Source organism: Tupaia chinensis, unplaced genomic scaffold (assembly GCF_000334495.1).
Source record: "Tupaia chinensis unplaced genomic scaffold, TupChi_1.0 Scaffold000217_1, whole genome shotgun sequence".
Taxonomy (NCBI): Eukaryota; Metazoa; Chordata; class Mammalia; order Scandentia; family Tupaiidae; genus Tupaia; species Tupaia belangeri.
This window is the reverse complement of record NW_006159692.1, coordinates 5,546,650-5,560,083: the sequence shown is the minus strand read 5'-3', so window position 1 is coordinate 5,560,083 and position 13,434 is coordinate 5,546,650. Positions and strand designations below refer to the sequence as shown.

General features: G+C 39.6%; 1 protein-coding gene across 1 annotated transcript in view; it reads left to right on the top strand.

Moving 5' to 3' along the window:
- LOC102496374 (protein FRA10AC1) overlaps positions 1-13,434 on the top strand; it is a 41,662-nt gene that overhangs the window by 11,021 nt on the left and 17,207 nt on the right. The window contains exons 5-10 of the mRNA XM_027771499.1: positions 1,374-1,450; positions 2,509-2,592; positions 3,426-3,510; positions 8,725-8,770; positions 10,786-10,899; positions 12,918-12,960. Of these exons, the coding sequence (XP_027627300.1) occupies positions 1,374-1,450; positions 2,509-2,592; positions 3,426-3,510; positions 8,725-8,770; positions 10,786-10,899; positions 12,918-12,960 (449 nt within the window). The remainder of the gene's footprint in view (positions 1-1,373; positions 1,451-2,508; positions 2,593-3,425; positions 3,511-8,724; positions 8,771-10,785; positions 10,900-12,917; positions 12,961-13,434) is intronic.

Here is a 13,434-nt window from a genome sequence, read left to right as displayed (position 1 = left end):
GGTGTGTGTTGTCTGCGGCTGCCCTCATGCTAAAGTGGCAGAGCCGAGCAGTTGCACCAAAGACCCTAGGGCTTGCAAAGCTTGAAATATTTACCATTTGGCCCTTACAGAAAACGTTTCCTGATCCCAGCCTAATAAGTGAAGTGACGTACTGTGGTCATGTGACCAGTTAATGATAGATCAAGAGCTAGAGCTCAGATCTTCAGATGTCTGGCTTCTCTCTTCTTTTTTCTGAAACGCTGTTTCATTACCGGTTTTGGAAGTGTCATCATCTAATTAAATATTCTGTTAGGATACAGTAGGATTAATAAAATTGCAGTATATCTTTAATATAATATTGTCACAGATAGTATTATAGAAGGTGAGTTCAACTCTGTTAGGTACAGCTGAGTATTCAGCTCTAGAGAGCATGCCATCGAGCTTTTTAAAACAAAAATGAGAATATCATATATCTTTGACTAGTAAAGTATAAAACTATGTCCAATTTCTTATATTTGCTTTTTTTGAAAGACCAATATCAGGATTTAATATTATAAAAGTTGCATCTTTTATCTGAAGACTTTATCATTACTAAAATAACTACATTATATTTAATAATAATGAAATTGTAAATCATACTCTAGTAACTATAATTTTTAAATATTCTTCTTGTGCTTGTTAGAATGAGTGGCAGTGTGAGGCTCCTGTGATCTAGTAGTAGAGTAGGATGCTCTTTCTCTCCAGGTAGAGGTAGAGAAACATCACAAGAGCAGTATGCGTTTGAAACATTCAAAACAGTACAAACAGTATTTAGTAGAAAGTAAAAGCACTTTTACATGTAATCTTCACTGTAACAGTTATCCTTCTCTATGTTTTTAATGTATAAACATGTAATATTTGAATATTAAAAAAAGCTAAATGGACTCATACTATGCTTTTTTTCCTAAAGAATTATTTATTTAATTCCATTTGTTGTTGTTATTTTTTCAATTTGGCCAAGAAAAGAGACAGAGAGAGAGAGAGAGAGAGAGAGAGAGAGAGAGAGCAAGAGAAAGCAAGGCGCCAGGTCCAGGACTCAACCCGTGATCAGCCATATGGGCATCCAGCATCCTTAACCACCATGCCACCTGCCATCCCAGAAAGTGAGATGGCCACACCGCAGTCCCTTTTCCTCCATTCTCGTCTCGGGATCTTGGGCACACATGTACACGCATCTGGCGTGAGTTTAAGCCACTGGGTCCGGGACTCAAACTGCTGTCAGCTACATGGGAGTCCAGCAACACAGCCATTACACCAACTGCTGGTCCCCATACTATGCTTTTATTCACCCACTGAAGTATCATGACACATAACTACCCCTTAGCAAATGAAATCCTTAACTTTTTGCATTTCAGTATCAAAGGCATGCAAAGTTGGTAAATGACTATATTTTATACTATGGTGGCAAAAAAGAAGACTTCAGGCGTCTGGGGTAAGTATCATAAGTTTTACATAGAACAGGAAGGGACTGTGGATGACTTTAGAGACTCATGGCTACCGTTCTTCTGATCCTGTCACTCTGCCCTGCTTTCTGTTCCAGTTTTCTTGTTATGTTGTGAGAGTGAGGTCGTTCGCTGCTTCCAGCCAAGTGACTTGTCACAATTTCATCTCTTTGGCAGCAGGCTTCAGGTTGCCTGCGCACCTGCTGAGGCAGGGGCGACTCTGCCACAAGAGAATATGTGAGGAATGCTTGTTTGTCTTTTGGGCAATGATTTTTGAAATTTGTAGATCTTAGTGTTTGGGGTTACTTTTTTAAAGGTGGGAAAAATAAGAAACCTCACTTTATTATTTCCCACACATGGAATGCCTTCCTATATTTGACTCTGCTGTCAGAGCCTCTCAGTTGTGTGTGTGTGTTTCTCTCTGACTTAGTTTTTTAGTTGGTTGAGCCCTAAAAATTTTTGTACCATCTTGCCTACCCCTGGTTTAGCTTCCCTGTCAATTTAGCTTATAGGCCCAGCAATCATTCACCCCACCACTGAACTGTCATCCTACCAGCAAACTCTTTCTCTGCCTTACTTAGTCTTTCTAGGAAACGATAGAAAAATAAGGTCTGGAGAGTTATTCATACTTTTAAAACATCAGATCTCAGGAGAGTACTGTTATGACTTTGGGTTAGATTCTGGAACTTATTATTCTGAAAATAAGTTTTCATTTTTCCTTACTGTTTAGTGTTTATTCAGATTCCTCACCCAGACTTTGGTAACTAAGCACCATTTGTGTAGTTGAAACCAGTGCTAGAAACAATGGATCTTCCATCCATTTAACTGGTTTCTGTATGCAACACTCTTTTTAAGTGCCTTTTGACAATACCAAAATGTTTTTTTACATAGATGTACATGTATGTATACATATCCACACTCAGACACATAAAGCTATCTTCATGTATTATATTTTTTATTCGCACTTTTAACAATCCTACAGAACTCTTTTAACCTCCTGTCGTTGACCATTTTTGTTCTATTAAGTTGAAATAGTTTTGTTTTCCAGGGAAAATGACAAGACAGACTTGGATGTCATACGAGAAAATCATCGGTTCTTATGGAACGAGGAGGATGAAACAGACATGACTTGGTAATTTTGTTCCTCAGAGGCGTGATGCACCAGACACGGGTCATGTCCCTCCTCTGCTTCACTCTGTCACTTTGTCAAGGCTTAGTTGGACAGTTCTGAATCAAGGACATAAAACCATGACAAAAATGACTGAATCTGGCTTGGTTCTTGTGGAAGTTTTTGATGTCTTAATTGCTTGACTTACTTTTTAAAAATGTTACAATATTGTGTATTGTCTTGTAATATGTTATTATATACTTGTTTTTAAATATTCCTTTTTGGGAAAAGCAGTACGTGAAGATGGTTTTGGAATCCAAACATTTTACAAAGGGTAAAAAAGTGAGGAGTACATTTCCTCCTTCTGGCTGTCAGTCCTCCAGTTTCTTTCTCAGAGAGAACCACTATTTATTTATTTATGTTTAATCTTTCTCTTTTTTTTGGGGGGGGAGAGGTTTTTGCTATAGGGCGTGTGTGCTCACCAGAAAGACAGAGAGACAGAAAATGAGAAATCACTCCCCGGGGGTATGGCCACACCACAGTCCCTTCTCTCTGGATCTTGGGCACACACGCACACGTACCCAGCATGAGTTTAAGCCACTGGGTTTGGGATTTGAACCGTGGTCGACTACATGGGAGTCCATGTGTATTTTGTGTAGCCATTACGCCAACTGCTGGTTCCGTGAGAACCACTATTAATAGTTAATATCCAGATATTCTATGCATATGTAAACAATAGGCCTCTTTCAGAACATTAATATTTATATTATATGTGTTATTTATTTGATAGTACGTCCAAGGTGCAGGCTATGGTTGGATTTCTAAATGTGTAATACTTACCTTTTTTATGGATCTAGGGAGAAGAGACTTGCCAAAAAATACTATGATAAATTATTCAAGGAATACTGTATAGCAGATCTCAGTAGATACAAAGAAAATAAGGTATGCCTTCTCAATATTTATAGAAGGAAGTTCTTATTCAAGTAGAATATTAGTTTTTATTATACTGTCATGCCTCACATTATCCCCTTGGAGATGCTAATTATAGTCTAAGCTGTCCTTCATCTATGGAGCGTGATTTGGACTATTTAACTATGGAGTTTGTAAAGAACAAGGGTGCTTCTTTTTCTTTGTGAGCTCAGGCATAAGAAGTCTAAAATTAAACACAAGTGGCTCTTGGATCCGATTTCATCCTGACTCTGGTCTAGAGCCTCTAGTGATTATAATGAATGATTTAGCACTACAGAATCTCTTATTTCACAGATGATGTTTCAAAATGATAGATTTTAAAAATTGATTATCATTTATAGAGAGGCAGATGCATACCTTCTGTCACATAAGCATGTCTATTTGAGTAAAATTGACTTCAATCAGGGCTAATTAGTAATGTCTGATTTCCTTTCCCACTTTTATTTTTTTATTTTTTAGATTTTTGCCATAGGGCATATGTGCTCACTGGAGAAAGACAGAGAAAGGGGAGGTGATAAATCACCCCCCAGGGAGATGGCCATGCCACAGTCCCTTGTCCTCCATTCTCCTCTTGGGATTTTGGACATGATGCACACATGGCTGGTGTGCTTTTTAAGCCACTGCAGTGGTCAGGGACTCGAACCACACAGTGGCCAAATGGGATCAATGCCTTAATCACCATACCACCTGCTGGTCCTCTTTCCCACTTTATATCTTACTTTAATTAATGTTAAAGTTATTTTTATTCCTTGCTCAAACTTCAGATTTGTAGCTAGAAAAGTTTACCCAGGACAGACAAGGTCAGTGACAATGTGGGAGGAGGGAGTATTGCTTGAATGTGTATGATATAGAGAGCGTATATTTGTATGAACAAAGACAGCCTATTTAAAAAGCAAAATTGATGTATCATCAGGATTTCTTTTCTGCTTAGTTTGTTCTCATTAGACCCAGGATTAGTCTCATGATTCTTTTCAGTAGCGCCTTTGAGTTCTGCGTTGCTTTATAACCATGTATTTGATGTGGTCCTGAATACAGACCATATGCTGGGGCTGTCTCAGTGACTTCTCAGTTTCTTGTGAACTAGTTATGAACTCTCGTTCACTGCTCTTATCTCTGTACCGCTAATTACCGTACCAGCCCAGAAAGCACCACGGCAATTGAAGTTAACTGAAGTTACTACAGATTGAGCATCTCTAATCTGAAAATCTGCAAATTCTTTTGAATGCCGACATGATACCGCACATGGGAAATTCACACCTGACTTCATGTGGTGCATCATAGTCAAAATGCTGCCATTTAAAAATGTAGGCCATGTGTATAAGGTACACAAGAAAAGTATGAATTTCCTGTTTCATGAATGTTCAGATCGCATTCCCAAGATTTCTCACTATGTTTGTGAAAATAGTCCAAAATGAAACAGAAGTCTGAAACCTGAAACATCTTTGTCCCAGGCATTTTGGATAAGAGATACTCAACTTGTACATTGCAAACCGAATATGAGATGCTGAGTCTTCCTAGGAGCCTGTGGCAAAGTAGATTTCTAGTTCTGACTCATTTGTGAATTGTTTTTCAGTGTATTTAAGCTGGACTGGGTATGGTGGGTTAATACATGGTCACTGCCCTTTAGAAGAAGCAATGGCCCCCATGAAGGGAGAAGGTGTATTTAACTAAAAATTAAATATTTGAATTCTCCACTTTAGAAAGCATTGGGAGTGGCGGGAAGGAATCAGGGACAAAACAAACAAAACATTTCATAGAAAAATGAAAAGTTATCTGTTAACGATCATATATAAGGTAATGTCATTTACTTGACTAATATACACTGTTCATGCTGGGAAAAAACATCTTTTACACTGTAAAAAAATATACAGTGATCAAATGAAAATAAAAAATGGGAAAAAAATAAAAGCAAAAATCTTTTAATAAAAAAGCATTATTAGAAATCATAGGTGGAGAGAATAATCTTGAAACAAAGCATATTTTCCCATTAGAACATGGTGAGCAATTGGATATGAGCTTAAGTACAAGCAAAAGAACAGGTTGGTTTTTTGTTTTTGTTTTTTTAGATTTTTGCTATAGGACGTGTGCTGAAGAGAAAGAGAGAGACAGAAGGACAAAAAGAAAGAAATCACCCCCTGGGGGGGATAACCACGCTGCAATCCCTTCTCCTCCATTCCTCTCTCAGGATTTTGGATACACACACACACACACACACACACACACACACACACATGTCCCATGTGAGTTTCAAGTCACCCTGTCTGGGACTCAAATCTCAATCGAGATTTGGAAGTCTTGGGAGTGCAGTGAGGTAACAATTATGCTATCTGCTGGTCCCAAGAGAACAAGTTTTAAGTGTGGATTCTGAGGGTTATGGAGAATTGGAAGGGAGTCTGTTTGCATGGGGTAAAGATAATGACTTTATTTATTTATTTATTTTTTTGGATTTCCTCGTTTGAGGTGTTAGAGAAAGTTGGAGTCAAGCTTTTGGTTCTCTTGCTAGGGTACATTTTTTTTGTAGTTTTATTTGTATGAAGATAATGATTTATTCACTTGTGATTAACCACTAGCTCAGTGCCTAATATGTATGTAATCAGCTCTCTGCATCAGCCAGTTCTGCATCTGCAGATTCACCCAACCCGGGATGACAAGTATTACATTATTGCTAATGCGTACTGTGCAGTTAGGGCTCCAGGGATTGCATCTGCACCAAACATACTGACAATTTTCTCTTGTCATTCCCTAAACAATATGATCTAACAACTATTCATACAGCATTTACATTGTCTTAGGTATTGTAAGTAACTCAGAAATAAAGTATAGGGGAGGATGTGCCTAGGTTACATGCAAATATCGAGCTGTTTTATATCAAGAACTTGGGCATCGATTATGAGTACCTGCAGGGTGCTAGTAACTGGAACCGTCCTCCACAGATGCTGAGGGACTTACTGCGTTTTCTGTGAATTCCCACTCCATGGTTGCCTCTCTTTAATCATTGAGAATTCAGTTTGATCATTGTATTAGGTTTATTGAGTAGATTCAGAACAGAGAGCATTCCCAAAAAACATTGGCTTAAGCAGACTGGAAGTACATTTTATGTAAAAGTCCAGGGAGATGGTCCTGGAAGTTTGTGTTGTCAGGAAGTCAGAGTCTTCTCTCCTTGTGTGGACATGATAGCAAGGAGGAGGTGGCTCAGCACCAAACCTGAGGAACTCTACCTTTAATCCAGCCTACAAGCAAGACATTTTTGTATAAGAATAGACATTCTTAACTAGTAGGACAAAGTGTAGTTGTTTTGTTAATTTCTTATCTCCCTGTAAGATTACAACTTTGGTGACAGAGGTTATTTTAGTTGCCACTTTTATTTTTTTATCTCCAATAGAATGCCAAGCCCTGTAAGTAGTTGCTTAGTTATATTTGTATTAGGCTGAGTGAGTGACAAAGTTTGGAAGCTATTGCTGATCCACATTTGGCTGTGCTTCAGTAAACGTTTGTTCTGACGTGTTGGACGGCAGGCAATTGCCAATACATACATAGGCTTAGCAATAGAATTAAACACAATTATTTTGAATGTTTTACTTCCTTTTTTCCCTAGACTTGGAGGATTTTATTTTTGTTGGGCTTTATTTATTTCTTATGCTAGAAAGCACATATACGTGCATGTGAGACAGGAGTAGAGATGCAGCATCCTGGACGGGTACCTGTCATGCTGTGGTCCTCTGTCCTCAGCCCACCAGTTCCTCAGGGTCCTGGGCACCTGGACATGTGTGCTTGGCACACTGTTCCAGCTGTCCTGGGATTTGAACCACAGTTGCCATATGGCTTGCAGCACTGTAGGGTCCTAGTGTTACCACCCTCCACAGTGGCCGGGCCTTTGTTGGGTTTTAAAAGTATGCCTTGAAATATTTTGTTTGCTTTTAAAATACAAAATTGCCAAGTTCTGGTAATAACTGATAACTAATAAATTACTGTAGCTAACCAGGTATTGAGCCCTGTTTTTATTTTTGCATTATGGAGCATATTCTTGGAGTAGGTTGATGAGATCACAGGTGTGACTTTTTACTACTGAGCCCTGTGCTCCCTTGTAGTGTATGGGAAATAGCTGATCATATCTTCTGGTGAGCCAGAGGAATTATAATAACAACTACTTTTGCGTTGGTAGGACCACACAGTTGGCCATGTGGTATCCAGCAGCCTTAACTGCCACATCACTGGCTGGCCCTCTTTCCTTTTCTCCCCAAGTTTATTTGTTCCCTTCTTCTGAAACACAGAGAAAGGCAGGCAGGCAGGCAGGCAGGCAGACCCCCCGCAGTAGGGTCCAGTTGCCCTGACCCAGGCCTTGTGCACCATGTTGCGCCACCTCCTGGCCCCTGTACTGAGAGTCACTACCCTGCGTGCTTTATCTTGTGTACCTCATCTGAGCCTCTTTGCCCAAAGAAGTAGGTGTTCATAGCCCCACTTTGCCTGTGAGGAAACTGAGGCGAAACTGATTCCATAACTTTCCAAGTACTATAATAACTGTTAAGGGGTGGGGCTAAAGTGTGAATCTAAATCACCTGACTCCAAAGGCTGTACTTCTTCGCACTGTAATGTACTGTGTCTTTACTGCATCTTAACTTCTTTTGTGTTTATCAGTGTCGTAGAACAGGATATATTACTTATTAATAGAAGTTTCTTGCAGCCTGGCACCTACAATTTTTAAGATATTTTTAAAAGTAAGGAATATTGGGGCTAGCTGGTGGCATGGTGGTTAAGGTGATTGGATCCCACATGGCCGACTGTGTGGTTTGAATCCTGGATCTGATAGCTTGAGTGTGTGTGTGTGTGTGTGTGTGTGTGTGTGCGTGTACATGCCAAAAATCCAGAAAGGAAGGAGAGATGGAGGAGAAGGGATTGCTGCATGGCGGTGCCCATGGGGGTACTTTCTCTTGCACACCAGTGAGTGCACATGCCTTCTGGCAAATTAAAAAGAAAAAAAAGTAAGGAAGGTTGTTTTTAACAGATGAATTTGTGATTGTTCAAACATATTTTTAAGTATCTAGAATCCTGAGAAGAAAAAGCTGTCATGATGAAATTTAGGTTTGTTTTTACATTGGAAAATGTCATTGTTAGCTCTATGTTTAGATTTATGTGTAATTTAAATGTCATACGTAAATTTACTTTGGCATAATTTTTTCTTCTTTTTAGTTTGGATTTAGGTGGCGAATAGAAAAAGAAGTAATTTCAGGAAAAGGTAATTTTTAAAAAAATATTTTTTAATAGAATACAGTTAATGCTGTTGTGTTACTGAGTTGAAGTGATTGGTAAGATTACTCTTACATACACAATAACTTCATAAAGTAAAATTAGGGAGGGTATATTTGTGATACATTATTAGCAAAGGCCAGACTGTAGTGCTTGGGACCAGCAGTTGGTGTAATGGCTATGTTGCTGAACTCCCATGTAGCTGATCATGGTTCGAGTCCCAGACCCGGTGGCTTAAACTCATGCTGGGCACATGTGTGTGCGTGCCCAAGATCCCGAGAGGAGAATGGAGAAGGGATTGCAGCATGGCCATCCCCCCTGGGGGGTGATTTCTTGCTTTCTGTCTCTCTGTCTCTCTCTGTCTTTCTGGTGAGCGCATGCGCCGTATAGCAAAAACCTCTCCAAAAAAAAAAAAAAAAAGAAAAGAATGTAGTGCTTTAATGGTTTTTACTTTTAAAATTGTGCCTTTAGAACATTCAGTCGATGATATATAGAACATGTTTAGAGAGTTAAAGATTATATAGCAAGGAAACATTCAACAAATAAATACTTGATTCTTTTTTTCATCCATTTTTGGGGTATTCAGTTGTTATCACTCTATTCCTGCCAAATCTACTTTTTTTTTTTCTTTTTTGAGAGGTTTTTGCTATAGGGTGAGTGTGCTCGCCAGAAAGAGAGAGAGAGACAGAGAGACAGAAAGCGAGAAATCACCCCCCAGAGGGGATGGCCATGCTGCAGTCCCTTCTAAAATTTAGAATATTGAGCTTGAGTATTTATTATATTTCATCTCAAAGGGCTATAGTATTTTTTGTTTTGTTGTATATTTTGGTATTTTGCTATAGGGCATGTGCACTCATCAGACTAAGACAGACAGAGAGAGAGAAAGAGAGTTTGAAATCCCCTGGGAGGATGGCCACACTTCAGTCCTCTCTCCTCTATTCTCCTCTTGGGATTTTGGGTACCTATGCACACATGAGCCTAGCGTGTTTTTCAAGCCACCAGGTCCAGGACTTGAACCACACAGCCAGCCATGTGGGATCCAGCACACTACCTACCGTGCCACCTGCAGATCCCTCAAAATGCTAGATTTTTTTTTAAACTATTTATTCATTCATTTATTTTAATTTCAGAGAGAGAGAGAGACACACATACACAGAGAGGGAAAGTAAGAAAGCAAGCCACCAGGTCTAGGAATCTAACCGTTGTCAGTCATGTGGGAGTGTCCAGCACTTTAACCAGCACGCCACCTGCTGGTCCCCAAAATGCTAGAATTTTTAACTGTATTTTTGATGTCTGTTGTTGCTAGGACTTAATAAATGCTATTATGTTAATATTTAGCATAGTAATTTTAGTATTCATATTAAATATTTAAAGGACTCACCCAAGTATAAGTGCTTGTACTTTGGAAAAAATGCATTTATTCTTTCGGGGTATTAGTGATTATGCTCTGTAATACTCTCATTTTCCAAGTGTAAGATTTCATAATAGGAGTCGCTCAGAGTATATCTAAATATAAATAGTCTATCAGGCAAGAGTACTGTGACTGATTTTTGGTGACAGTTCAGCACTTTGATTTGATATTTGTATACACATTTGTTGAATATACCGTAATGATTGTGGTCTTTTACTTTTATTTCCAGAGGGCACATGCACTCACCTTATAGAGACAGTAAGGTAGATAAAGCACTTCCTGATGGGGCCTAGCCATGGCGCAGTCCCTTTCCTCCACCTCTCCATCCCGTCAGGATTTTAAGCACACAGATATACTTGGTGTGTTTTTCAAGCTGCCAGGGCTGGGACTCGAACTGCAGAGGGCCATATGGGGTCTAGCTTCCTACATACAAGGCTTAACCACTGAGCAGCAGGGCTGGCCTGTAGTCTGTTGCTTTGACTTTATATAGTTAAGAAATTCCATATTTTAAAAGTAAACTTCAGAAGTCATTCTAGGTTGCACAGATGAACAGTGTCACCTACTTCCATAGCTAATACTCTTTCTTTTTGCAGGTCAATTTTTCTGTGGAAATAAGTGTTGTGATGAAAAAGAAGGCTTAAAAAGTTGGGAAGTTAATTTTGGTTATATTGAGCATGGCGAAAAGAGAAATGCACTTGTTAAATTAAGTAAGTTAACTTTAGGGGGAATAACGATTTCTTCCAACGTGGTCTTTAGAATTAGAAACATATGGATTATTTAAAATTCAATTAAAATTTTTAACATGTTTATTTGGAAGTGCTTTTTTCTCAGAGCATCACAAAATCTCAAATAACTTTTGAACCTAAAATGTTTGTATTGGCATTCCAGTACTGTTTCAGTAAGTCTAATCACAGATGTAAACTAGTATTTGGGTAGTGAAGATCTTTTCTCTTTAACTTGGGAATGTCAGCAGGTTACATAGCTAAGAGGCAGAGTATCAGGAAGACGATGTAAATCTCACATTAGCTGAGTATTTAGCTAGATTGTGTATGGCTAAAAAAATAGCTCTCCCTGGGACCAGCAGTTAGCGTAATAGCTATGTCACTGGACTCCCATGTAGTCGACCGTGGTTTGCATCCCGGACCTGGTGGTTTAAAACTCACGCCAGGTGCGTGTGCATGCATGCCCAAGATCCCGCCCAAGAGGAGAACTGAGGACAATGGATTGCGGTGTGGCCATCCCCCCTGGGGTGTGATTTCTCACTTTCTGTCTCTCTGTCTCTCTCTGTCTGTCTGGCGAGCACACACACCCTATAGGAAAAACCTCTCCAAAAAAAAGAAAAAAAAATAGTTCTCCTTGACAGTGTTAATAGGGAAAAATTTTAAGAGAGCATAATTATTATTGATATCAGTCTCAAAAATGTAGGTTATACTCCAGAAAACACAGCAGTTTCCCTTCACGTGTGTGTTTTAGAACCCGTCCTTTTATTTATTTATTTATTTTTTAGAGCTGATCTTCAGGCATCAGCTGCTCTTCTCCCTCCGCTGTGTCAATGGCCCTTAGCCTTCTCTGGGTCCTAAGTGAATGGGCCTTCGGAGTTTTCCACCCACTCCTGGTAGAAGCCAGCAGTTTCCCCAGACAGCACTCGGGCTGCTCAGTACAGCCCAGCTTCTGAGTTCCTTCTGGAAGAGCTGGTGAGGAAAAGTCGCCAGTGTGGACGGGGATTAAGGCAAAACAGGAGGCCTCAGTTATGAACTATTTGAAAAGCTTTTTTCCGTTTGAACAGTATTAGAGCACTTGAGAAGAACAACTGTACTCATGCTCTTTTTGTCGGATATCTTTGATGTGAGTTACACAGTTATACTGCCTATGGAACACTGTTTATTTTAAAAAGTAAATGTACAACGTTTTTCTAAAGTGAGGTTAGAGTATTTTCAATTCTTCAAGTGTTCTGTTAATAATATATTTTTTTGTTTTTGTTTTGTTTTGAGAGATTTTTGTTGTAGGGCATCTGCACTTGCCAAAGAGAGAGACAGAGAAAGAAAGTGAGAGATCACGCTCCGGGGTGATCACCGTACTGCAGTCCCTTCTGCTCCATTCTCCTCTGGGATTTTGGGCACACACACAAGCACCCGGCCTGAGTTTCAATCCACTAGGTCTGCGACTTGAACATGGTCGACCACGTGAGAGATCATTGCCTTAACCCCTATATTACCTGCTGGCCCCTCTAATGCCATTTTTTTTTGGGGGGGGGAGTTTTTTTCTATATGGCGTGTGCGCTCACCAGACAGAGAGAGAGAGAGAGAGAGACAGAAAGCGAGAAATCACCCCCCAGGGGGGATGGCCACGCTGCAATCCCTTCTCCTCCATTCTCCTCTTGGGATCTTGGGCATGCACACACATGCACCCAGCGTGAATTTCAAGCCACCAGGTCCGGGACTTGAACCACGGTCGACTACATGGGAGTCCAGCAACATAGCCATTACACTAACTGCTGGTCCCTAATATCATTATTATACGTACACACACACACACACACACACACACACACACATACACACATGCATACATGTATTTCTTGAAGTGGTGAGCTTTGAACTGTTTTCTTCAGATTGTCTTCCCTCTTATAGTAAAAGAATGTAAAGCAGATGAGAATTTATGGTATTTAGAGTAATAGTGCAGTTATTCAAATTCAGCAATTCAGTGATTCTTTCTTGTTTTTTAGGGTTATGCCAAGAATGTTCCTTTAAATTGAATTTTCATCACAGGTAATAGTGCTCTCTAAAATGGCGTTCTTTAAGTTTATTAATCTTGGACATAGTCACTTACCTACACGGAGCGTTTGGATGTAGACTTGGATTGTTGATGACTGAATTTGCTGACTGTGTAGAACACCCAGCTTTAGTGTATGACCACATAGACTTAGAGGGTGGAGGTTCTCTGAACCCTTTTCTAGCTCAGCAGCTGTCAGTGTGGAAGCCCATGCGGGTCAGTAGATGGATGTTAGCATTTTTAGATTGGAGCTCAGTCTTCAGATACCATAATAGTCTCAAAAACTATCTTGTGGGGCCAGCAAGTCCCTGACTTAACTTTTTTTAAAAATAATTATTTTTCTTTCCCTCCCTCCCTCCCTTCCTTCCTTTCTTTCTTTCCCTTTCTTTTGTTCTTCCTCTCTCTCTCTTTCTTTCTTTCTCTCTCTCTTTCTCTTTCTTCCCCTCTCTCTTTCTCTTTTTCTTTCTCTC